The sequence below is a fragment of the Aquarana catesbeiana genome, linkage group LG05 (assembly GCF_042186555.1).
Source record: "Aquarana catesbeiana isolate 2022-GZ linkage group LG05, ASM4218655v1, whole genome shotgun sequence".
Classification (NCBI taxonomy): Eukaryota; Metazoa; Chordata; class Amphibia; order Anura; family Ranidae; genus Aquarana; species Aquarana catesbeiana.
Genome location: NC_133328.1, coordinates 532828529 through 532852885, shown reverse-complemented (window position 1 = coordinate 532852885; position 24357 = coordinate 532828529). Strand labels below are relative to the sequence as shown.

At 40.1% G+C, this 24357-nt stretch overlaps 1 protein-coding gene across 1 annotated transcript in view; it reads right to left on the bottom strand.

Annotated features, from left to right (window-relative positions):
* The window catches only part of PREX2 (phosphatidylinositol-3,4,5-trisphosphate dependent Rac exchange factor 2), a 422278-nt gene that overhangs the window by 260956 nt on the left and 136965 nt on the right, over nucleotides 1–24357 (bottom strand). The window contains exon 8 of the mRNA XM_073631775.1: nucleotides 21653–21756. Coding sequence (XP_073487876.1) covers nucleotides 21653–21756 — 104 coding nt within the window. The remainder of the gene's footprint in view (nucleotides 1–21652; nucleotides 21757–24357) is intronic.

Below are 24357 nucleotides of genomic sequence, written 5' to 3'. Positions count from 1 at the left end.
ATGCAGAAATCCAATTCTGCAAATTACTGAAACTTTAACACAGTACATTACATTACACATTACACTAAACTATACCTAACTATACACACATTTTTCTATAGCCGGCCAATGCCTATAAGCTGTTTTTTTTTAAGGGACCTCAGCTTTAATGTAGCCTGTTAGGATCAATAAGAGGGGTACGCAAGTCCGATCAGTTTGTGTCTGTCAATCTGCATACAGAAGTATCTGTATATTGATCTATTTCTCTAGGCAGTATCTTACAGTATGTGTGATAAGCATGGGCCAGTCTCTGTAGGCTCAATTAAAGTGGATGTCAAGGAAAGATAAAAAAAGACACGCAAAACACCTTTGTGCAATCCGTAAACTTTTCCCAAGTTTTATCAATTTAAAGACCTGATCCAACAAGTAAAGAAAAATACACATTGATCTACTAGAAATACACTCAGCTCTTAAGCCCTGTTTTGGGATGACAGCACATCATTTCTGTTCAGTGCTGTCAGCCCTGTCCAGAGTTTTTTGCTAAACTCACAAGTCACCTCCACTCTCAGATCTCAGCAACATAAAAGCTAATAATTCCCTAGTCCAAGAAGGAGGGCTCTTTAAAGCATAACTCCACTTTTTTAAACAAAAAAACATTCCCCTCTGGGTGATCTATGTACATTACAAGGATTTTAACAAACTTTGTTGCAGATTCCTACCTTTTGTTATTCTGAAGAAATCCCTGTTTGTTCCTCTGTGCCATTTTTCTGAGTGAGTCTAATCTAGTCAACCAGCTGCTGCAGAATCAGGGCTCTAATGAGGAAAATTGCAGGGTCTGCATCACTTTAGAGGTTATTTCCTATTGGGAATAATCCTACCAAAAATGACATGTTTTGTTGCAGAGGATGCAGAAAATCTGACTCGTATCTTAGTGCAGACTTCTGGGAAAATCAGTGAGCCAATCATATAAGCAAGACATTATGTTTCTGGGGGGGTGTTCTGTACACATTCCTCCAGGTAGCCATATTGCATTGCACTTTACAGAAAAATTACAGAGCTGCAGATTGAAAAGGAAAGGTAATGTTTCATGGCATTCAATTAAAATATGATTTGTGTCGCAATTGTAAATGCTATATTATTATTTAATTTTTTTGTCTATTTTTTTTCCCCATGAAGGTGGAGTTATCGTTTAAGATAACTGTCATGTTTCACATGCCTTGTGATATGCCTTTAAATGTTATATATATTATTCTGTCCCCGGTTCCTCCCCTTCCTGTATCTCAGCTTATCCTGTATAGTTAGCCCCACCCTTTCTTCATTTTCCCAGTAATGCATCTCAACACATGTGTGGACTGGATCACATTATGATCTTTTGACCTATCCGATGTTCATTGTTGTAAGATCCTTATGCCGCGTACACACGGTCGGACTTTTCGTCTACAAAAGTCCAACGGACGCTGACGGACTAAAGGTGGCTGGTAATCCGATCGTGTGTGGGCTTCTCCGGACTTTCAACGGACTTTTTTAGCCTCAAATCCGACGGACTTTAGATTTGAAACATGCTTCAAATCTTTACGTCGTAAGTACGACGGACCCCGAAATCCGCTCGTCTGTGTGCTAGTCCGACGGACAAAAACCCATGCTAGGGCAGCTATTGGCTACTGGCTATGAACTTCCTTATTTTAGTCCGGTGTACGTCATCACGTACGAATCCGTCGGACTTTTGTGTGGTCGTGTGTAGGCAAGTCCGTTCGTAACAAAGTCTGCCGCAAGTCCGCCGAAGGTACGTCGGAAGTCTGTCGGACAGGCTGTCGGACTTTTGTAGACGAAAAGTCCGACCGTGTGTACGCGGCATTACAGTTTATGGATTAAACTTTACAAGATCAACAAGGTGTTGTCTGGATCGAGTCAATATCTGTTTATCCAAATAAGAATGGGGTTATCGACATCTCAACACAACTAACCGTAAGTTACGAAGATCACACTTTCAATGCTTAAATTGGAGAGGCAAAACAGTCAAAAGATCGTTAGAAAGATCAGTCAATACATCCTTAGAAAGATCAATCAAAATATATGATCCTTGTTAGCTTTGGATCCTCTGTGAGATGTTATATGGACACTGGAAATAGCAGCTATCAGACAGTTCAGCAATTAATACACAATCCTGTATGTGTGTCTGCAAGCAAGTCTCAGCATAGCACTTATCAGCCACACAGGATAATATTACTGCTGTGAATGTTCATACAAACAGCTTATACACTGCCTCTGTACACATCCGCACATGGCATTTTGTCTGTGTAATCTTATAAGAAAATCAGAGTAAACCTTTCTTAAACTGCAGCCTAAGAAACCTGAGCTCAGACACAGCAAACTGATAAATTTCTCTGCTGCTGAAAACTTTACTATAAAACCCCTCCTTGTTAACAAGATGTTTCAGCAAGACAATATGCAATCTGGGGAAGCACAGCCAGGTTTAGTACTCCTTCCTGATGAGGAATTAAACCCTGAATCAAATCAAAGGGAAAATCGCGTAGTCTCCCTGACAGTAATCCCGAGTGTGGCTCGGGGTTAAATTTCAGTCCCATTAGCGGTAACCCCGAGCCACACTCGGGATTACATTGCAGGATCCTGGTGTGGCGTTACTTACCTTGTCCCCAGGATCCTGCGATGTCCCCCGCAGTGTCCGTGGGCTCTGTCTCCTCCGAAGCCTTTTTGTGCCAGGCTCCATTCTCTGCCAGCGGCGCGACGCATGGGGGCGGAGCCTGGTGGCAAATTCAAAAAAATGTAAAAATCATAACACATACAGTACTGTAATCTTACAGATTACAGTACTGTATGAAATTATTTCACATCCGTTTTGTCCCCAGTGCTTTGGTCCATGCCCTGCATGCAGTTTTATATGATATATACTGTTCTTTCTGCCTGGAAACTGGAGATTGTCCATATCAACCAAAAAGTGTCCCTTTATGTCAAAAGTGGCTTTAGATCAGCTAGAAAACAGCGATAGTAAATTAGAACACTTGCAGAATTGAGCGATAGTGAATCGTGGGGAAATTTATTTTATTATTATTATATTATTACTTTTTTTAATTATTTATATTTATTTATTATATTATAATTTATGTTTTTGTGTTTCAAAATTCATCATACCCGGGATATCTACTAGACTCTTGTTTGGACAGATTTAAGTGTGTTATTGTTAAGAATTACAGGCCTACAATATAAAACGCCAAATTTCCATGCAAAATAATTGTACCGCTTTCAGCACCTAAAATCCGAAAAAATCAAACCGCCAGGGAGGTTAACAAAACCAACCTGGAAAGTGCAAGAGAATCTTAAAGCTGACAAAGAAGAACTGCTGTTTAATATCAATGACTTATGGTCTAATACTGTTAAATGCATGTCTGCTCTTTCCCAACAATCTCATGAGCCATTACAACTAGAGGGCGCCATCAAGTAATTGAATGTTGCTTTTGAGAGTTATACAAGACTGTGTGTTAAATATACTGATCTCTTAAAGCAGTACAACACTCAAGGGTCATTGGAAAAATTAAAGGGAATTTTGAGGAGCTCAATCTTGAAAGAGACAATTTAATGGTGCAAACAAAGGCAGAAGTGAGAACAACACGGCTCCATGAATCCAGATCTTATCGCTCTGCATCTATTAGACGCTCCACAAGATCTTCCAAATCCCTACAGTCAAGATCTTCTGCACTCAGTCTACAACTCATAAAGGCCCGTGCTGATGCTGAAGCTTCTAAAATTCAGGCATGTTTCACCCAAAAGAAAGCAGAGAGAGAAGCTGAAGCTGCACGCCAGAAAGCAGAGAAAGAAGCTGAAGCCGCACACCAGAAAGCAGAAATAGAGATTTTGGAAAAACAATGTGAGTATGCCACAGCCATGGCAAGGTTAAGGGTCTTAGAACAAGCTGCTAGTGAAAACGAAAGAGACAACAGTTGCAGACATTCAGTTGTATCTTATGCCTCAGACTCTACACATGCCTCTCCAGAACGTCAACTCCCTGTCACAGTAACCAAAGCACTCAATCAAAGTCTCTTATCTGCACCTACTGTACCTCAAGACAATTTGCCTTTATATCTTCCAGTACATCAGACTGCAGCATCTCAGAAGCAGCAGACACTGGTATGCATATAACAGACTGTCCACCCTAATTTGTCATTAACCAAGTACCTCCTGGCAAGCACACTAATCCACAGTTACAGACCAACATGTCAATGAACTTTGAGCCAGTTCCAGCATTGAATGCCTTCACACCAACATATGTTCCCAAGTCACTTAATGTCAGTGTACCAGCCCTCACAACTAACTCTGTTCCACCTGCAGTCATGCATCTAAAGTCTGAGAACACAGATATGTCACAGTTTGCTAAATACATGCTCCGCAGTGAGCTCACTAAGACAGGCCTCACCAAGTTTGATGACAAGCCTGAAAATTACAGAGGCTGGAAATACACTTTTAAGGCCACTATGCGTGACCTAGACATCAATGCCACAGAGGAATTAGATCTGCTTATCAGATGGCTAGGCCACCAGTCAACTGAACGCATCAAGAGGCTCAAAGCAGTTCATATCGACAACCCCACTGCAGGCCTTAATGCTGCTTGGGACAGACTTGAACGTACCTTTGGAAGCCCAGAGGCCATTGAAGATGCCTTATTCAAACGGTTGCAAAGCTTCCCAAAGATTTCTTCTAAAGACAATCTAAAGTTTCAAGAACTCAGCGATGTTGTGTTAGAGCTTCAACTTGCCAAGGCGGACATCAACTTACCTGGTCTCAGTTACCTTGACACCGCTCGTGGCATCAACCCTATTGTTCCCAAGCTTCCATATGGTATTCAAGAAAAATGGGCAGTGCTTGGATCAAAGTATAAGGAAATTAATCAAGTTGCCTTTCCTCCTTTTTCCTACTTCTGCAAGTTCATCAAAAGAATTGCAGGCACTAAGAATGTCCCAAGTTTCTCCTATAGTGACTGTATCCCTCTCAGTTCACCCTCTCCAAGACCTATGAACACACGTATGACACACAGAGACCATAGAGGCCCAGTGTTAGTGAAAAGGACTTATATTCTACCTGCACCTGTTACAGTTCTCGAAAAGACTGATCAAAACAAGAAAATTGAGAACCCAAATCGCCAATGTCCGATACATAACAAACCACATTCACTTAAGAAATGTATTGGCTTCAGAAAGAAAACTCTACAAGAACGTAAGGAACTTTTAAAGAAATTTGGAGTTTGTCACAAATGATGTACCTCCACAGAACACTTTGCAAAGGACTGTAAAGTTATCATCAAATGTATAGAGTGTAACAGTGTTGACCATGTGCAAGCTCTTCATCAATATCCGCACAACTCTACTGCACTCACAAACAATCTTCCTGAGGCAAAGCAAGGCGGGGAGTGCACAGATCAAACAGCACCTTCCACCTCAGTGTTCTTTACATGTACAGAACTCTGTGGAGAAGGACTCTATGACAAATCCTGTGCAAAGATTTGCTTGGTTCGTGTATACCCCAAAGGTCAACCTGAAAAGGCCATAAGACTGTATACTATTCTGGATGATCAGAGCAACAGATCTCTTGCAAGAATACAGTTTTTTGAACTTGAACTTGTGTCGGGACTACAGAAGTCTTAGGTAGGAGAGCCAGCGGTCTTGTAGTTGCTCCCCTGAAAAACAATGTGGAAATATTCTTGCCCACTATCACTGAGTGTGACCAAATCCCAAGCAACAAAGAGGAGATCCCTACTCCTGAAGCTGCCTTTCACCATTCTCATTTGAAGGACATAGCCGACCAAATACCAGCCATCGATGAAAGTTCTGATATCCTGCTGTTACTCGGCCAAGACATCTTAAGGGTGCACAAGGTTTGTCAGCAAATCAATGGTCCATGTGATGCACCATATTTATTTTATTTATTTATTTTTAGGTACTTATATAGCGCCGTCAATTTACGCAGCGCTTTACATATACATTGTACATTTACATCAGTCCCTACCCTCAAGGAGCTTACAATCTAAGGTCCCTAACTCACATTTATACATACTAGAGACAATTTAGACAGGATCCAATTAACCTACCAGCATGTTTTTGGAGTGTGGGAGGAAACCCATGCAGGCACAGGGAGAACATGCAAACTCCAGGCAGGTAGTGTCGTGGTTGGGATTCGAACCAGCGACCCTTCTTACTGCTAGACGAGAGTGCTACCCACTACACCCATATGCTCAGTGTCTGGATCTAGACTGGGTTATCATAGGCAATGTCTGTCGAAACAAAGGCAGAAGGTCTTACTCAGTCTCTTCCTTTAAAACACACGTCCTGTCAAACTCAAACGGACGGACTACTTGTTCTGCACAACGACCACATCAATATAATGTGAAAGATAGACTGTTTGAAAAAAGTGCACAACGGCACATCATACAAGACGATAAGAAAGCCCTTAATTTCTGGGATGACGACATTGGCAAAACACAGTGTTCGAGGTAACCACTAAAGACAATGAGTTGGCAGCTACCATGGAAGACAAAGAATTCTTGAAAACCATGAGTAAAGATGATTCCAACAGTTGGGTAGCACCTCTACCATTTCACACCCCAAGAAAGAGACTGCCAAGCAACAGAGGACATGCAGAATCTTTACAACGCAGTTTGAACCCGGAAGCCTAAGATGAAAAAGCACTTTGTGGACTTTATGCAGAAGGTATTTGAGAGAGATCATGCTGAGTCTGCACCTCTTCTTAAGGAAGGAGAAGAATGTTGGTACCTACCATGCTTTGATGTCTACCATCCTCACAAGTCTGATCAGATTAGGGTGGTCTTTGACTCAAGTGCTCGTCATGAAGGTGTTTCACTCAGTTACAATTTTCTCACTGGGCCTAATCTGAACAACAATCGTTTAGGATTTTTGCTTCGCTTCAGACAAGAGCCAATTGCTGTTATGGCTGACATTGAGCAAATGTTCTACTGTTTCATCATCCGTGAAGACTGTAAAAACTTCCTCAGGTTCCGATGGTACCGCAATAATGATGTCAATGATGAAGTCATGGTCTACTGGAGGAAGGTACATGTTTTTGGTAACAGTCCTTCTCCTGTAGTAGCAATTTATGGACTAAGGAAAAGAGCTCAAGTGGGTGAGAAAGAATTTGGATCCGATGCTCGACAGTTTGTCGAAAGGAATTTCTCTGTAGACGACAGACTCAAATCTCTGCCTACGGAAGAAGAAGCCATTGACCTTCTCACTAGAGCCCAGAACATGCTCGCCACGGCAAACCTCAGACTTCACAAAATCGTCTCCAACAGCGACAAGGTCATGAGAGCCTTTCCTTCTGATGACTATGCTGTCAGTGTAAAGAAATTCCAGCCAGGATCTGGCCTTTCCGTCACGCAACGCAGACTTGGATTGCTTTGGAATGTTAAGCAAGACACATTCACATTTCAAGCATCAATCTGTGACAAGCTTTTTACAAAACGAGGAGTTTTGTCTACAGTGAACAGCATTTATGATCCGTTGGGTTTAATAGCGCCTCTCACCATTCAAGGTAAGATACTGCTAAGACAACTTACTTCGGAAAGCTCAGACTGGGATGCCCCCTTACCCAAGGAGAAACAACAAAGGTGGGAATCCTGGAAACAGTCTCTAAATGCTTTAGAACAACTCCAGATACCACGCTCTTACACCCTAGCATCCTTAAAGAATGCCACAAGAAAAGAGATCCATGTCTTTGCCGATGCATCCAACGAAGCCATCGCTGCCGTGGCTTATCTTCAGGCTATGGATTCCAGCGGTGTAGTGGGTGTAGGATTTATCACGGGCAAGGCCAAGCTCACACCTTAACTGGCACATACTATTCCAAGGCTTGAACTTTTTGCAGCTGTGTTAGCTATGGAAATTGCTGAGCTTATAAAACGTGAAACAGATGTTGAGATAGACTCTTTTGACTTTTATTCAGACGGCAAAATAGTGCTAGGATATATACACAATCAAACAAGACAGTTTTATATGTATGTCGGTAACAGAGTGGAACGCATTAGGACGTTCTCTATGCCTGAACAATGGCACTATGTTCCCACTAACCTCAACCCTGCTGATCATGGCAGTCATGCAGTACCTACTACTGCATTTTATTGGACACATCATAGCTATCTCCACCAGTACTCTCGAATGATAAACTCATCTCAAGTTCTACAGATTCTAACTTTGAACTGGTTGATCCAGAATCTGATAAGGAAATCAGAGCTGTTACCACCACACTCAACAACTCTGTGAAACCAAGGGTAAGGCTAAGTCCTCACCGCTTGTATTGCTTTTCTAAGTGGTCTTCTGTTGTATGAGCCATTGCACGTCTTATCCACATTGCTCATCAATTTACATATGGCTCTATTACTGGAAAAAAGTGTCACAAGTGGCACATCTGTAAAGGCCCTCCCACAATTGAGGAAGTGTCTCAAGCTGAAAGGGTTATTATCCAATGTGTCCAACATGAAGTGTACGCACAAGAGATTGTTAACGTATCAAAAGGACTCAACCTATCTAAGAATAGCCCTCTGAACAAATTAAATCCAATAATTGATCTTCAAGTTGGTGGTCGCATTGGAAGGTCAAATTTGTTTAGTGAAGAGAAAAATCCCCTCATTATTCCAGGACGTTATCACATTACTGCTCTGTTAGTTAGGCATTTCCATGAGCAAGTTCAGCACCAAGGACGTCACTTCACAGAAGGAGCAGTAAGGTCTGCAGGTTTCTGGATCGTCGGGATGAAAAGTTGTATATCGTCCATACTCCACAAATGTTACAAGTGCCAAAAACTAAGAGGAAAGCACCTACAACAACAGATGGCAGAGCTTCCGGCCGACCGATTAAGCACCGAACCTCCAGTTACTAATGTTGGCATGGACATATTTGGCCCCTGGACTGTTGTTATATGCAGAACTTGCGCCGGAGTTGCTGACAACAAGCGATGGGCTGCGCTGTTCACTTGTTTGAGCATTCGTGCAGTGCACATCGAAGTGATAGAATCAATGGATTCTTCCTGTTTTATTAATGTCTTCAGAAGTTTTGTACCTGTGCAAGGACCTGTAAAGTTACTCAGATCTGACTGTGGAACCAATTTTACAGGAGCAGAAAAGAATGTGAACTTCTTGAATGACAACAAGTGTAAATGGGAATTCAACCCACCTCATTCCTCTCACATGGGAGGCTCCTGGGAACGCATGATTGGAGTTGAAAGGAAAATCCTGGACTCTATGCTACTGGACCAGAAAACTTCCCAGCTTACCCATGAAAATGTAGTCACTCTTCTTGCAGAGGTGTCTGCTATAATCAACGCAAGGCCTCTGGTCCCTGTGTCCTCAGATCCAGAGTCTCCAGTATTGCTCACCCCAGCCACTCTTCTTACTCAAAAAATGGGATAGCCACTATCCCCACAGAGGAACTTCATTATCCTAATGTTTACAAGCATCAATGGAAACAGGTTCAACACCTTGCTAATGTGTTTTGGAACCGTTGGAAGATGTAGTGCCCTTCTAACCTTCAAAGTCACAGTAAATGGCAAGCCAGCAAACTTAAACTACAAGCGGGAGACATAGTTCTCTTGTAAGAGACAGATTGGCCTATGGGTCGTATTACAAAAACTATGCCAAGTAACAACGGAAAGGTACAGAAAGTCGAAGTTAAAGTAATGAAAGAAGGTTCTGCACACCTTTACTTCAGGCCTATACAGGAACTAGTACTTATTTTGCCCAAAGAAGAAGACAAGTCATCAACCTGATTCAAGGGAGGTACAAAGGATTCATGCATGTTGCTGCCTTCCCTTCTGAAGATGGATATTTCCTTGTCACAGCCTAGACCTTTGAAACCAACATCTGCAAGTATAGGTTAATGTTTGCATTGTTTCCCTTGTTCTTCCCTTCCCTCTTGTTTTGCAGGTGTTCCTAGTAAGAATATTCATTACTTACAGTGGGGCAAAAAAGTATTAGTCAGCAAGTTCTCCCACTTAAAAAGATGCCAGAGGCCTGTAATTGTCATTATAGGTGTACCTCAACTATGAGAGACAAAATGTGGAAACAAATCCAGACAATCACATCTGATTTTTGAAAGAATTTATTTGCAAATTATGGTGGAAAATAAGTATTTGGTCACCTACAAACAAGCAAGATTTCTGTCTCTCACAGACCTGTATCTTCTTCTTTAAGAGGCTCCTCTGTCCTCCACTCATTACCTGTATTAATGGCACCTGTTTGAACTTGTTATCAGTATAAAAGACACCTGTCCACAACAACAGTCACACTCCAAACTCCACTATGGTGAAGACCAAAGAGCTGTCGAAGGACACCAGAAACAAAATTGTAGACCTGCACCAGGCTGGGAAGACTGAATCTGCAATAGGCAAGCAGCTTGGTGTGAAGAAATCAACTGTGGGAGCAATAATTAGAAAATGGAAGACATACAAGACCACTGATAATCTCCCTCGATCTGGGGCTCCACGCGAGATCTCACCACGTGGGGTCAAAATAATCACAAGAACGATGAGGAAAAATCCCAGAACCACACGGGGGGACCTAGTGAATGACCTGCAGAGAGCTGGGACCAACGTAACAAAGGCTACCATCAGTAACACACTACGCCGCCAGGGACTCAGATCCTGCAGTGCCAGACGTGTCCCCCTGCTTAAGCCAGTACATGTCCGGGCCCGTCTGTGGTTTGCTAGAGAGCATTTGGATGATCCAGAAGAGGATTGGGAGAATGTCATATGGTCAGATGAAACCAAAGTAGAACTGTTTGGTAGAAACACAACTCGTCGTGTTTGGAGGAGAGAGAATGCTGGGTTGCAACCAAAGAACACCATACCTACTGTGAAGCATGGGGGTGGCAAAATCATGCTTTGGGGCTGTTTCTCTGCAAAGGGAACAGGACGACTGATCCGTGTACATGAAAGAATGAATGGGGCCATGTATCGTGAGATTTTGAGTGCAAACCTCCTCCCATCAGCAAGGGCATTAAAGATGAAATGTGGCTGGGTCTTTCAGCATGACAATGATCCCAAACACACCGCCCGGGCAACGAAGGAGTGGCTTCGTAAGAAGCATTTCAAGGTCCTGGTGAGGCCTAGCCAGTCTCCAGATCTCAACCCCATAGAAAACCTTTGGAGGGAGTTGAAAGTCCATGTTGCCCAGCGACAGCCCCAAAACATCACTGCTCTAGAGGAGATCTGCATGAAGGAATGGGCCAACATACCAGCAACAGTGTGTGACAAACTTGTGAAGACTTACAGAAAACGTTTGACCTCTGTCATTGCCAACAAGGGATATATAACAAAGTATTTTTTTTTTTTTTTTTACCACATCAGTGTTTTCTTTTTGAGAGACTTTTTCAGCTTGTCTTCCAAAACTCGTCCATTCTCAGGTTCACATCATTGTGGTTTCTTTTCTTATAGGATTATATAAAAGCCCAGTGGGTTCCTTCTTTAATATTAGCGTATGTATTAAAAAAAAAAAAAAAAAAAAAAGAAAAAATTCCCCTATTACCCATTATGCCTTTCCCTATACCCACCCAACCACTGTTACCCCCTCCCCCCCGCCCTACTCTAAATGTTTCTACTTTTGTCTCTGGTGTTCCCCTTTCCTTTTAATATTTGTTATCTTCTAATACCTTCAGCCAGTATTTTTCCGAGGTCTTGAATTTTTCCCATCTGGCCCAGACAGATTTAGATTTTTCTAATTGTTCTTTGTCTTTGCAACAAAGGAGTTCCATTCTGTGGTAGAAATCAACTTGTTTGATCCAATCTCTTAGGACTCCTTCGCTCTTCAACCAATTTTTGGGAATAGCACCCTTTGCTGCATTTAACAATCTTGACGTTATTTTTTCCGTATATTGTTTTTTGGAGGAATTTGTGTCATGGAACAGGCAGGTCATTATGTTGCTCTCAAGTATTTTGTCCGTTATTTCCTTAATGCTTATAATAATTTCTTGCCAATATGAGCTGATTTTCGGACAATCCCACCATATGTGTAACATTGTAGCTTTTTGTCCACAGTTTCTCCAACATAATGGTGATTCAACTTGATGCATTTTATATAATCTGTCTGGGGTCATGTACCACCTAGCTAGGAATTTATAATTCATCTCTATAGTTTTTATGTCCCAGGCTTGGTTGTATCCTCCTGCAATCATATTCTTAATCTGTTGATCATCTAGTTTTATGTTTAATTCTTTTTCCCACTTTTCAATGAAGGGTGGCTTATCTTTTCCTTCTAAGTCTGTCAGGAAATAATATACTTTCGAAATACCTCCTTTCAATGGCGTAGGTGTTATACAGAGCTTCTCCAATCTATCGAGTTTTTCTCCATCTCTAAACGGGTATGGTGATGTGTTAATTAAGTGATTTAGTTGTAGGTATTCCCAATTTCTTAGTTTCCCCCCAAGTTTAGTTTCCAATTTTTGTGCCGATTCCAGCTTCCCTCTCCTAGTGATGTCTTTAATTAGTGGGTTTTTTATTTTAAATCTACGGAAAATTTCCTCACCTGGTGGAAAAAATTTTGAGGGGTATTAATGGTGAATTATGTGTCCATCTATATTTACGGTGTAGTGCATCCCATATTCTGAATACATTTTTAGTCACCTCGTGTGTGTTGGAGTCTAATACTCTGTGTTTGTTTGATATCCAAATATTTTTGTGAAGCGTTGTTTTACTTAACGTGTTTTCCATTTCTATCCATTTTTTTCCCTTGTTTTCTTTTGTCCATTCTATCAACCGTGCTATAGTGACAGCTTTATAGTATCTACAAATATCAGGTGCTGTTAATCCCCCGTGTTGTCTCTTCCTCGAGATTAGTGCCATTTTTAGTCTTGGCTTTTTATTTTGCCATATAAATTTTGTTATTATTTTTTGTATAACTTTGAAGAAACTCTGTGGGACCGTTACTGGTAACATTTGGAGTTTATATAAGATCTTTGGTAGTATTGCCATTTTGATCGTGTTGATTCTGCCGATCCACAAAAGTGCTTGTATGTTGACCTTCTTTGCTTCTGTCGATATCTTTTAATAGTGGGATGTAATTTGCAGAATAGATTTTATTAATAGATGCTGTTAATTTAATTCCTAGGTAGGAAAGCTCCCCCTTTACCCAGGTAAATGGGAATTCTTTTTGAAGGGACAAAATCTCTTTTTTTTTTTTATTTTCAGGTTCAGTATTTCTGTTTTCACCGGGTTGATTTTGAAATTTGCTAGTTCTCCATACTTGTCAATTTCTTTCAAGAGATTTGAGAGAGTTTCTTTAGGCTTATTGACGTATACGAGAATATCGTCGGCATATGCCGCGATTTTATGTTCTTTTTCGCCCAATCTCACCCCCTCTATCTCCTGGTTGTTTCGCAAAGTACTAAGACACGGTTCCAAAAATAGCATATATAGAAGGGGCGATAGTGGGCATCCCTGCCGTGTTCCGTTGAACATTTCAAATACCGGTGACAATTTGCCATTTACATTTACGCACGCCGTGGGTCCTTTGTAGAGATTCGTAATCCACTTCATTATTCTGGGTCCCAGAACAAGATGTTGTAATGTGGTCATCATAAATCCCCAGTCTACCCTGTCGAATGCTTTTTCAGCATCTATAGACAGGAGTAGATCTGGGGAGATGTTGGGATTTTTCTTTCTTAGCATCAAAATTGTTTTTATGCTGTTGTCCCTTCCTTCTCTTCCAGGAACGAATCCAGTCTGGTCCGGATTTATCCATAATGGCATCAAACTTTTTATTCTGGTGGCAAGTATTTTTGCGTACAACTTTGTGTCTGTATTCAATAGAGCTATGGGTCTGTAGCTTGAACAGTTGACCTTGTCTTTTCCTTCTTTCAGTATTATGGTAATGTGTGCTGACAATGACTCCTTTCTGATGTCTTCGTCTTCACCTATTTTGTTTAAATATTCACATAGTCTGGGGATCAATTGGTCTTGAAACTGTTTATAATATCTGATCGTAAAGCCGTCTGGCCCCGGACTCCTACCGGTAGGAGTTTCTTTTAGTGCCATCTTAATTTCTTCTTGCGTTATCTCTCTTTCTAAATCCATCAGAGCTCTGGGTCGACTTTTGGCAAGCTTGCTTTTTCTAAATACGTCAGGATCTGTTTCCTTCTCCTATCCAATTGTTGCGTTGTTTCTTGTTTTTTTATTGAGTACAGGGAGCTGTAGTATTGTGCAAATACTTGTGCTATTTCCGTAGTTTTGTTCTTCATTTCACCTTTTTCGTTTTTTATCTTCTCTATATAATTTAAGTTCTTTTTTTTCCTTAGAACGTTCGCCAAGTATTTTCCTGCTTTATTGCCCAACCTGAACTTCTCGCTTACTATTCTATTGATTTCTTTTCTGTCATCCTCTTCCAATTTTTCTCTTTTTGCTAATAGAGCCTGATGAATTATAACAAAGTATTGAGATGAACTTTTGATATTGACCAAATACTTATTTTCCACCATAATTTGCAAATAAATTCTTTCAAAAATCAGACAATGTGATTGTCTGGATTTGTTTCCACATTTTGTCTCTCATAGTTGAGGTATACGTATGATGACAATTACAGGCCTCTCTCATCTTTTTAAGTGGGAGAACTTGCATAATTGGTGGCTGACTAAATACTTTTTTTGCCCCACTGTATATTTGGGCTTGGACTAAAGTTTGTTAATATTAGAAATCATAGATTTTGATGGGGAGTGTCATGTTTCACATGCCTTGTGATATGCCTTTAAATGTTATATGTATTATTCTGTCCCCAGTTCCTCCCCTTCCTGTATCTCAGCTTATCCTGTATAGTTAGCCCCACCCTTTCTTCATTTTCCCAGTAATGCATCTCAGCACATGTGTGGACTGGATCACATTATGATCTTTTGACCTATCCGATGTTCATTGTTGTAAGATTTTCACAGTTTATGGATTCAACTTTACAAGATCAACAAGGTGTCGTCTGGATCGAGTCACTGTCTGTTTATCCAAATAAGATTGGGGTTATCGACATCTCAACCCAACTAACTGAAAGTTATGAAGATCACACTTTCAATGCTGAGATTGGAGAGACAGAACAATAACACAAGAAGTATGCAAAAGACACAGGACAGCTCCAATTTTTTCACGAGAGCAATATTTTTAATATCTTCTAACAAAAAGCTTCCAAAGTTATATTTAACAGATCAACAAGGAGCAAGTATAAGAAGTTCATTGTTATTAGGGTTTACATACACTTTAACAAGGTTTATTACTATATTTTTACCCGTTTTACTGTATTTTTTATTTCATTGGGCTCACGCTCTTTTGAAAATAAGGATACCATTCCTTGAGTGTTAGCTTTGGGAATTCATCATTATGTCTGTCTGTCAGTTTGCATCAATGCTAGTATTATGGAATGTTCAGAAAAAAAATAACACTGTGCAGCAAATGATAACCCTAATATGGTTAACCTGACTATTTATAGAAACTTACAGAATCTTAATAACCTGATTTTTTACAAGTGGGGGGGGGGGTTATTATTATTATTGCTACTATTAACAATAATAATGAAACATTATAGACACATGGTAATAATAAAAGATTAGATGTACGGACAAAGTAAATTTCAATCGGAATCATTTGTAGTCAGGGAGAAAAGGGCCACTGTGAAAATGATGCTAATTAAAACAGTTCATGGTAAGGGCCTGAGAACAGGGAAGTGACAATTTCTTGCAGCAAGTGCTCATTTTATTTAGAAGACATTTTAATTAGCTATTAAGCTAATAGGCAAGTCTTCTGAGAGAAAATGCTAAGATCAGAAAAAAACAGCCAATAATTCACAGCCTATTCAGGAATTCGCTGGACTTTGCAAATCTGCATTAAAAAGAAAAGAGACTAAAATAAATTATGAGAGAATATACTTTTATTATACAATGTACTACATTATCAGTAACAGCAGTATTATTATTTGGCCCTAAAGTACTTATTTCTATTAAAGACACTAGTACTATACAATAGGTTTAGGAAAAACATAACATAAATGTAGTAGATTGATAAAGCCTTTTATTAAACTATAGTATACATTATTATTATTATTTTTTTAATTTATTTATTCTATTTTAATAGTGTAGTGGAAGTCAGTTACAGATTTTTCCTGACAGACAGAATGTAAAGATGTAGGGTGAAAGGGGACTGTCATGGCAGACTAATTGTACATGGTACCATTTCGCTTTGTACAGCAAAGTGCTTCCAAGTGGTAAACTATAGTTCGTAGAAGACACAATTTATGTTCACAGTGCAGTGCAAGTGACCTACCCCATCCTGGACAATGCTAAAGAGCATGCAAGCTGGTATCAACATGGTGGGGGCTCACATGCTTATTGCCCTCTGGTCAATAAAAAAACACTTTTTTATTTATTTATTTAAGTAAAAAAGTTAAAAAGGTAACCCTTCAAATGCTGGGCTGCTGTCAAAAACACACATTCAGCACAATGGGGAGCACAGGCCTTACATTTACTGCCGTAATTTAAATATCTGCCAGGTTGAGAATATTCATTGCATTAAAACTGTGACATACGTTGCCAGCGAACGCACAAGCAAATCTAGACCTGGATTCACCAGCCCATTTATAAATATAGCCCAGTGACTTTTTTTTTTTTGACTGTGCAGACAAGTCAAAATGGGGCCAAGTGTTGTGCACACAAGCTGGGAAATGTCAGCTTCCTCTTCTCTACAATTTATTATTGAGTCCATCAGGAAGCGGATGACTAAATATTCCATCTCCATGCTGCTTGCCTGTTCCCAAGCAGATGTGTGTTTGTATGTTTCCAGGGAGAAAAATGCACAATTGTCTGCTCTATTGTGTAACCACATTCCTGAACCAAGAGGCACAATGTCTACCATCACACTACAATGACTCTGGCTGTTATGAAACACTATAATGTATACAGACTTTTTTAAAATATATTTTACCTTGTACACTGTTTAGATTGAGACACATAATGCAGACTAAAATTTGTATCTTCTCTTCAGAATACTGACAGATAAAACTCTAAATACTATGTATTAGCATACTTTATTTTAATGTGCAGTAACACAAGAAAATGACCCATGGCTTGGTTCTGCATTTGTGTCTAGACTGGCAACCTGGCAATTATGGTGTTCCAAAAGGCTGCTCTATGTGGAGCATTTAAAGCCTCACTGAACATGTTTTAATAACGCACCAAATATATAAGTTGAAATGGTATGCTATGGATTTTACTTCCAGTACAACAGTAACTGAATTCCTGGAGATCCTACACCTGGCAACTTAACAATTCCTATGTCACTATACGCATCAGATGATCATGGTCATACTGATTTAAAAAGGGATCCTACAAGGTCCTGAAATCTCAGCCTGTGATGCCTGCTGCTTTATGTGAATTAAGGACAAGATTATCACTATACGAAGGTGTGCCGCTGAAGATCCTTATTTTATCATATGCATGGTAACATCATCACAATGTTAAAAATGATATATGAAGAGACCTGGCTTCAATATTATATAAAGTTACATAGTTAGTCTGGTTGAAAAAAGACACAAAGACTAGTCCATCTAGTTCAACCAATAAAAGGGGGGGGGGAATACAATCCTATATACACAATCCTATACCCACAGTTGATCCAGAGGAAGGAAAAAAACAGCAAAGCATGAAAGCTTGATCAAATTTGATCCAGCAGGGGAAAAAATCCTTCCTGATCCCCCAAGAGGCTATTCCCTGGATCAACTTTATCTATAAATGTAAGTATCCAGTTATATTTTGTGCATTTAGGAAATAATCCAGACCTTTTTTAAAGTAATCTATTGAGTTGGACAGAACCAGCTCTTGAGGGAGTCTATTCCATATTTTCACAGCTCGTACTGTGAAGAAGCCTTTCCATATTTGGATATTAAATCTCTTCTCTCCTCCAGACGTAAAGAGTGCCCCTTTGTCCTTTATGATGACCTTAAAGTGAATAACTCAACACCAAGTATGGAACACTTATGTATTTAACCATGGTGATCATATCCCCCCTTAATCGCCTCTTCTCAATAGAGAATGAATTCAGTTCCTCTAATCTTTCCTCATCGCTGAGCTCCTCCATGCCTCTTATCAGTTTGATTGCCCTTCTCTGCACTTTCTCCAGTTCCCAAATATGCTTTTTGTGAATTTAACAATTTATAGAAATAATTACATAGTGTGGCAAGACAATGGCAGTTTAGAGTCTGGATCTTCATATGGAGGAGTTTCCGACTTTCCGACTTTCCGAAAGGAATCAGCAAAGCAGCAGCCAACTACTGGTAATCAGGCAGTGTACATGTACTGGAAACTGCAGAACAGGCCCCTGCCAAATGCTATTATCTAACATTTTAAAGAGCTACTTCAACTAGCTGCTGACAGGCTCTGTTTCAACAGACAATGTAGTAAAAAAACACATATTGTTTTCATTTTTACATTCAGTCCAGTACTTACTACCTCCCTTAAAGCCCTGATAAAGGTGGCACATTCTGACCCACCAAACGTGTTGGCTTTGTGATAAGTCTGTACCTGGATGATTAAATTTTGGTGTGGCGCTTCAATATCAGATTTTTTTAGTTAGGAACCAAGGAGACATTTAAAATCCTTTGGCGTAAAGAGGCTGTCAACTCTAATGCCCTGTACACACAACCGGTTTTGCCGTCGGAATAAACTCTGAAGGTTTTTATGATAGAGTTCAGATGGAATTCCGCTCAAACTGTCCTGCATATACACAATCACAACAAATTCCGACCGTCCAGAACGCGGTAACCTACAACATGTACGATGGGACTAGAAAACGTAAGTTCAGTAGCCAGTAGCCAATAGCTTCCGTCTCGTACTTGCTTCAGAGCATGCGTCGTTTTTGGTGCATCGGAACAGCATACAGACGAGCGTTTTTTTCCAATAGTAATTTGTTTCGTCGGAAAAATATAGAACATGTTCTCTATCTAAGTCCGTCTGAATTTTCGACAGAAAAAGTCCGATGAGGCATACACACGGTCGGAATATACAATGAAAAGCTCCCATCGGACACTTTCTGTCGGAAATTCCGCTTGTGTGTACGCGGCATAAGAATCCAGCTATTCCAGTCAATTAATTCCACACCCCTTATAATAATATAATATCCATAAAACACCTTTTCTAAATCATTACCCTTAAACAGTGTTAAGTGCTGTTTTATTTTTGTAGGTTTGCTTCATATTAAGGGCATTGTAAAATTATTCTTGAAAGACATCAGTAATAACTAGATAATAATTGCACCCGTTTTGTTAATGAAATATTGTAAGGTAATGTAATGTACTAGTGCCTTATTCTAGGGAAGTTATTTGTAATTGTGATTAAGCAATTAAATCATTTGCTGTCAGTACTGGTACAACTTTTATAATAAGAAATTAAATTATGATGAGGGTTATGATACCACAGGTCAAAAGGCAGGGCAATTTGTTGTTCCTCTATCATACATGGCTGTCATAATGTGTTTTTTTTTTTTTTTTGGTGAGCAATATATTTGATCTTCTCATTTTAAAACATTAATTTGCATTGCAGGCGCTTCTTCACAGAGCAATTAAAAGCTAATAAATTCACACTGCATTCATATTTCTAATATATATTAGATCAATATATTAGTAGTCTAAAATAAAGATGTTTTGTTAATAGGACTAAATCTTAATTAAAACCTTAGATGCAATGTACAACATAACATGGAAAATTTTAGGAATCGTTACACTAAGCTCTGTTTGACTATTTGGAACCAATTGGCAGTCTGACATGCTACAAATGTCTTCATCATGCAGGTATAAGATTTGTAGAATAATGTTCACAAATAGTAATGTGTAAATAGATAATGACAAGTTGCACATTCATAGATATATTTAGAGGTTGTATACAGGTCACAATAGAACTGGTGTCTTAAATGTATTACATTTGCGTTTATTGCAACTTGTATAGTTAGATAAGTGCAGGTTGTAAAAACTAGTTTCTTCTTTCTTCAAGGTATACATTAGAACAGTGTTTCTAAACTGGGGTGCCATCTAGGTTCCCTTGGAGTGCTTCAAGCAAGGGACCCAGTTTGCCTCGGATCAGTATCATTAGTTGCCACGGTGCGGGCGGGCCAACTGCCAGTACCACTGAAAACCATTTATGCTCTAGGGCCAGGACGCACGGTGTAATTTGTTGCTATGGTGATGGCGGCCAGCTCACCGGCAGCCATGGCAACCAGTGACACTGATCCAGAGCAGGCAACAAGCAGGACCAGCCCCTGCATTTAGGAAAATACATAAGTCCACCTCCTTCAACCCTCATGGGGGCTTTGATGTGATGGCGGGTCTCTGACATGATGGGGGACCTCTGATGTGATGGGGTCCCTGATGTGAAGGGAAAACTCTGATGTTATGGGGTCTTCTGATATTAAGGTAGTTGTATGCATTGTCCCTGATGTATGGGGGGGAGATGTCTTATTTGATAGGGGACCTCTAATGTGAAGGGTGGGGCTCTCACGTGTTGGGAGGGGGACCTCTGGTGATGTGGGAGCCTCTAAATGTGAAGTGGGTTTCTGATGTGAAGTTAAGTTCATCAAGGTAGTTGTATGCATTGTCCCTGATGTATAGGAGAGCTTTGATGTGGCAGGGAGCTTCTGACATGAAGGGGCACTCTGAAATGATGGTGGGGCCTCTGACATGATGGGTGAGCTCTGATGTGAAGGGGGGGCTTTGATGAGATTGGGGGAACATCTAATGGGAAGGGGGCTTCTGATGCATAGGTAATTTCATCAGAAGCCCCCTTAGGCTTAGGTCCCCCATTGATAGGTACCATTTCCATTTTTACATTTTAGACTGGGGTGCCTCAAGATTTTGCATACCTTTAAAGTGTTCCTAGACTGCAAAAATGTTGAGAAGCACTGTATTAGAATGTAATATTCTCTGCTAGTAATGCCAGTATTTTGTATCCTCTCTTCTGAAAATCTTTTTTTAATTCCCAAAGCATACTGGCTAACTGTAGTCTGACCAAATGTGCTCTATTGTGTGAGTAAATTGTCAGGGTATTGGACTGTAAGCTTTTTTGTGCCTTTAATAATGTAATCTGTAAAGCAATGTAAAATAAGCAGACACAACACATCAATAGTATAAAATAAAACACACATGCTGGCAATCACAACATTTGCCTTAGACCAGGGGTCTCAAACTGGTGGCCCTCCAGCTGTTGCAAAACTACAAGTCCCATGAGGCAATGCAAGGCTGACAGTTACAAACATGACTCCCAGAGGCAGAGGCATGATGGGACTTGTAGTTTTGCAACAGCTGGAGGGCCGCCAGTTTGAGACCCCTGCCTTAGACAATATAATATTACCAGTTTACATATTGCAACCAAAAAAAATAAGGTAAAATAAAAATATTACTTATCTGTAATACACCACATTAATGTTTAATTTCAACAGTTTTAAAAAAAGGAATACGATTATAGACTGACTGATTTCTTTTTATATCTGAATATGCCCTTTAAACAGCATTACTTGACCATCTCTGACATTGAGCTGGTCTGATTGATGAAATGGCATGTGTTACATTGACTTACTTGCCAGCTAGCTCAGTGGGAAGCGTTTGATTGCTCAGAAATGACCATCATTTTGTTGATATTACTTGTATACACACCTGTTCCATCGTCAACATTCTCAACCTCCATCACTTCAGTGTTAATCCGGCCTCTGAAGAGATAGCGGTGCCCATCTGTGGATGCTTTGCTATTTTTCAATCGCCTTCAAATTAAGTGAAATTAAGTTAATTACAGTAACAAGAAATTCTGCACATGTCCTCACTTAATACATCTTAAGTTAACCATATTATTCAAAAACAAGATCACACTTGAAGGCCGAAGAGCCACTTGTAAACTTAATAAGGGTAAATACAGAAGATTAGCTTTTAATAATAATGAAAAAATTGCATCTTCCGGATTAAATTTTTTCATGTTATCAGTTACAATTTGAACCATAACACCAAAAAATAGTATATACTGCTGAAAATTCAGGAAAGAATTAAAGTGACACCAAATTTTTACATCAATTGTTCCATAATATCAAGTATACCATGGCTTTGTTTTTTATTTTTTTTCTTTTGTTTAAAAAGTCTCTTGCCATTGTTTTCAGGCTTCTTTTTTTGTCCTGTTTATGCTCCCTGTCCTCCATTGATGCACCCCACTGCTACCAGTATACAGCATGCAGTGCTGTTATGTCTGGTCACACGCTCCGCTCTACACACTACAAAACCTATTGAGCTGAATGAGTCTGCACAAAGATGTGTAGTCCATCTCAGGGGTGATGAGGAAAGGGTGGCTATGTTCACATACACAAGAGGGCATGGAGAATGAACGTAGCCACCAGTGGCAGCTGATGCTCAATATTTAGGAGGGGGTGGCAAACAAACCTGGCCCCCTCACTCGCACTACTCACTCCCCCCCCCCAGATGGGTCAGACGGGAAGGCGGCGGTCCATGGCCTAACCTTAAGAGGACGATGACGAGGTGGTGATGTTGGTGCTGGATCCGGGGTAGCGCTCCTGGAAGCTGGAGGAGGCTGTTGCTGCCCCTCCACCCCTCCACCTGCTGCTCCTCTCTACCCATGGCCTGCAGCTTGCAGAGGGAAGAGCTGGGGCTGTTGCTTCTCCTCCCTAAGTCCTAAGACTCCCTGGCCAATCAGGGCTCAGGACCCGCTTCCTGATTAGAGAGGAGAAGCAGGAAGATGTTAGTGAATATTAATGTACTAATGTCACACAACTGGGTGGGCTTGGGGCACAGTGCTCTGCACCCTGAGCCCACCCTTTTTGAAGCCAATTAGAGCCTCAGGCTCTAATCATATGCTTAAAAAAAAAAAACCATTGAAATCCATGCGTCCGGCAACCTGCATGGAGATTAGGGGTCGGGCACAAGAATTAGGGGGGCGGTGCCCCTGCGCTCCTAATGGAGTGGCCGCCACTGGTAGCCACCCTAAAACAGGTCTCAGGACAGTAGAAAAAAAGCTTGCATTTGAGTGATGAAACAAAGGAAAAGAGAGCTAGATGGCACATTCTAATTATATTTAGACACATTTCATTTTTTTTATATATATAAAAAAAGTGAGTTTAGTGTCACTTTAATCCACAACTGATGAACAGAAATTGGCCAGGAAATAAAACCCAGCCAATCAAATATTCCCTGGCTGAAAAATCAGTCAATCAGTTCTTCCAGATTGGGAAATCAAACCCTGCTAAAGAATTGTTCTTTTGAGAAGGCTCAGAATGTGTTTAAGGTTAGGGATTGTCCATAGACATTTTATTTTTTCAGAATCCAACCAGAGCCAGTCAGATCTGTTATAGATCAATTAACCTCTGTGGGCACTCATGTCTAAATAAAGACTGGTTTCCAGAAAAGAAAATCTATGCATTTGGCGGTATCAGTTACATATGAACTTTTCATGACACATAGCAGAGTACAATTTACAAATCAACTGTTTATCATAATTAGCATTGCATTGTTTTAACAAATGTCGTCTGACTCAGTTTCGATGTAGGTAAAAGCAGCAAAGTAATACATTATACATGTTCTTCATACTACCAGTATAATGAATACACTGTAGCTAATTAGATTTTTGCAGCTGACAGTCTGATATATATCATGGTAGTGTTACAAAGTTCACCTTAGATCTCTGTCACATTTATTTTAATCCAAGCTTTGCAAGTTTTTGATGTGTTTGGAGGATGAACCATTATCCCAATATATTTACAGCAGGATTTACCATTGTTCTACCAATTATTGGGCACTAAATTGTAAACTCATTCTGATGTTTCTGAAACACTAGACAACCATTAAAAATAATCTACAACCGTATGACTGACCCTAGTGCAAAGTCATGCATTATTATTCTCACGGTTTAGGCTAGGGAACATAAGTTAATTTTAATATATTTTTGTGGGGGGGGGTCTGAAACCAACGCAGATTTTATGGTCTGTTAGTCCGTTAATAAAAAAAAGTGGTTTTAAATTTTTTTTTTATTATATTCATGCATGCTAAACAGTGTATTAAAGACAACCCCATTACATAAAATGCATGGTATGTGGGCACAAACACCCAGTCCTCGTCACTGCTGCTGGCTCCGGGTCCCTCAGCACAGCTTCTCTGAACTTCCTTTTGGGTAAGAGCATGTACTCATCAATGTTGCAGGGAAAGCGCAAACACCACCAGCCAATCAGTTTTGAGGATGGAAGAGGGGAGTGTCTAGCACAGCTGGGTGTTTAAATAGATGCTTGACTATTCAGGCACTAGTCCAGGCTATGAGTGTGCATGTAAGGATATCTCCACAGAACCCTTTGAATATCACGGGGGTGTAG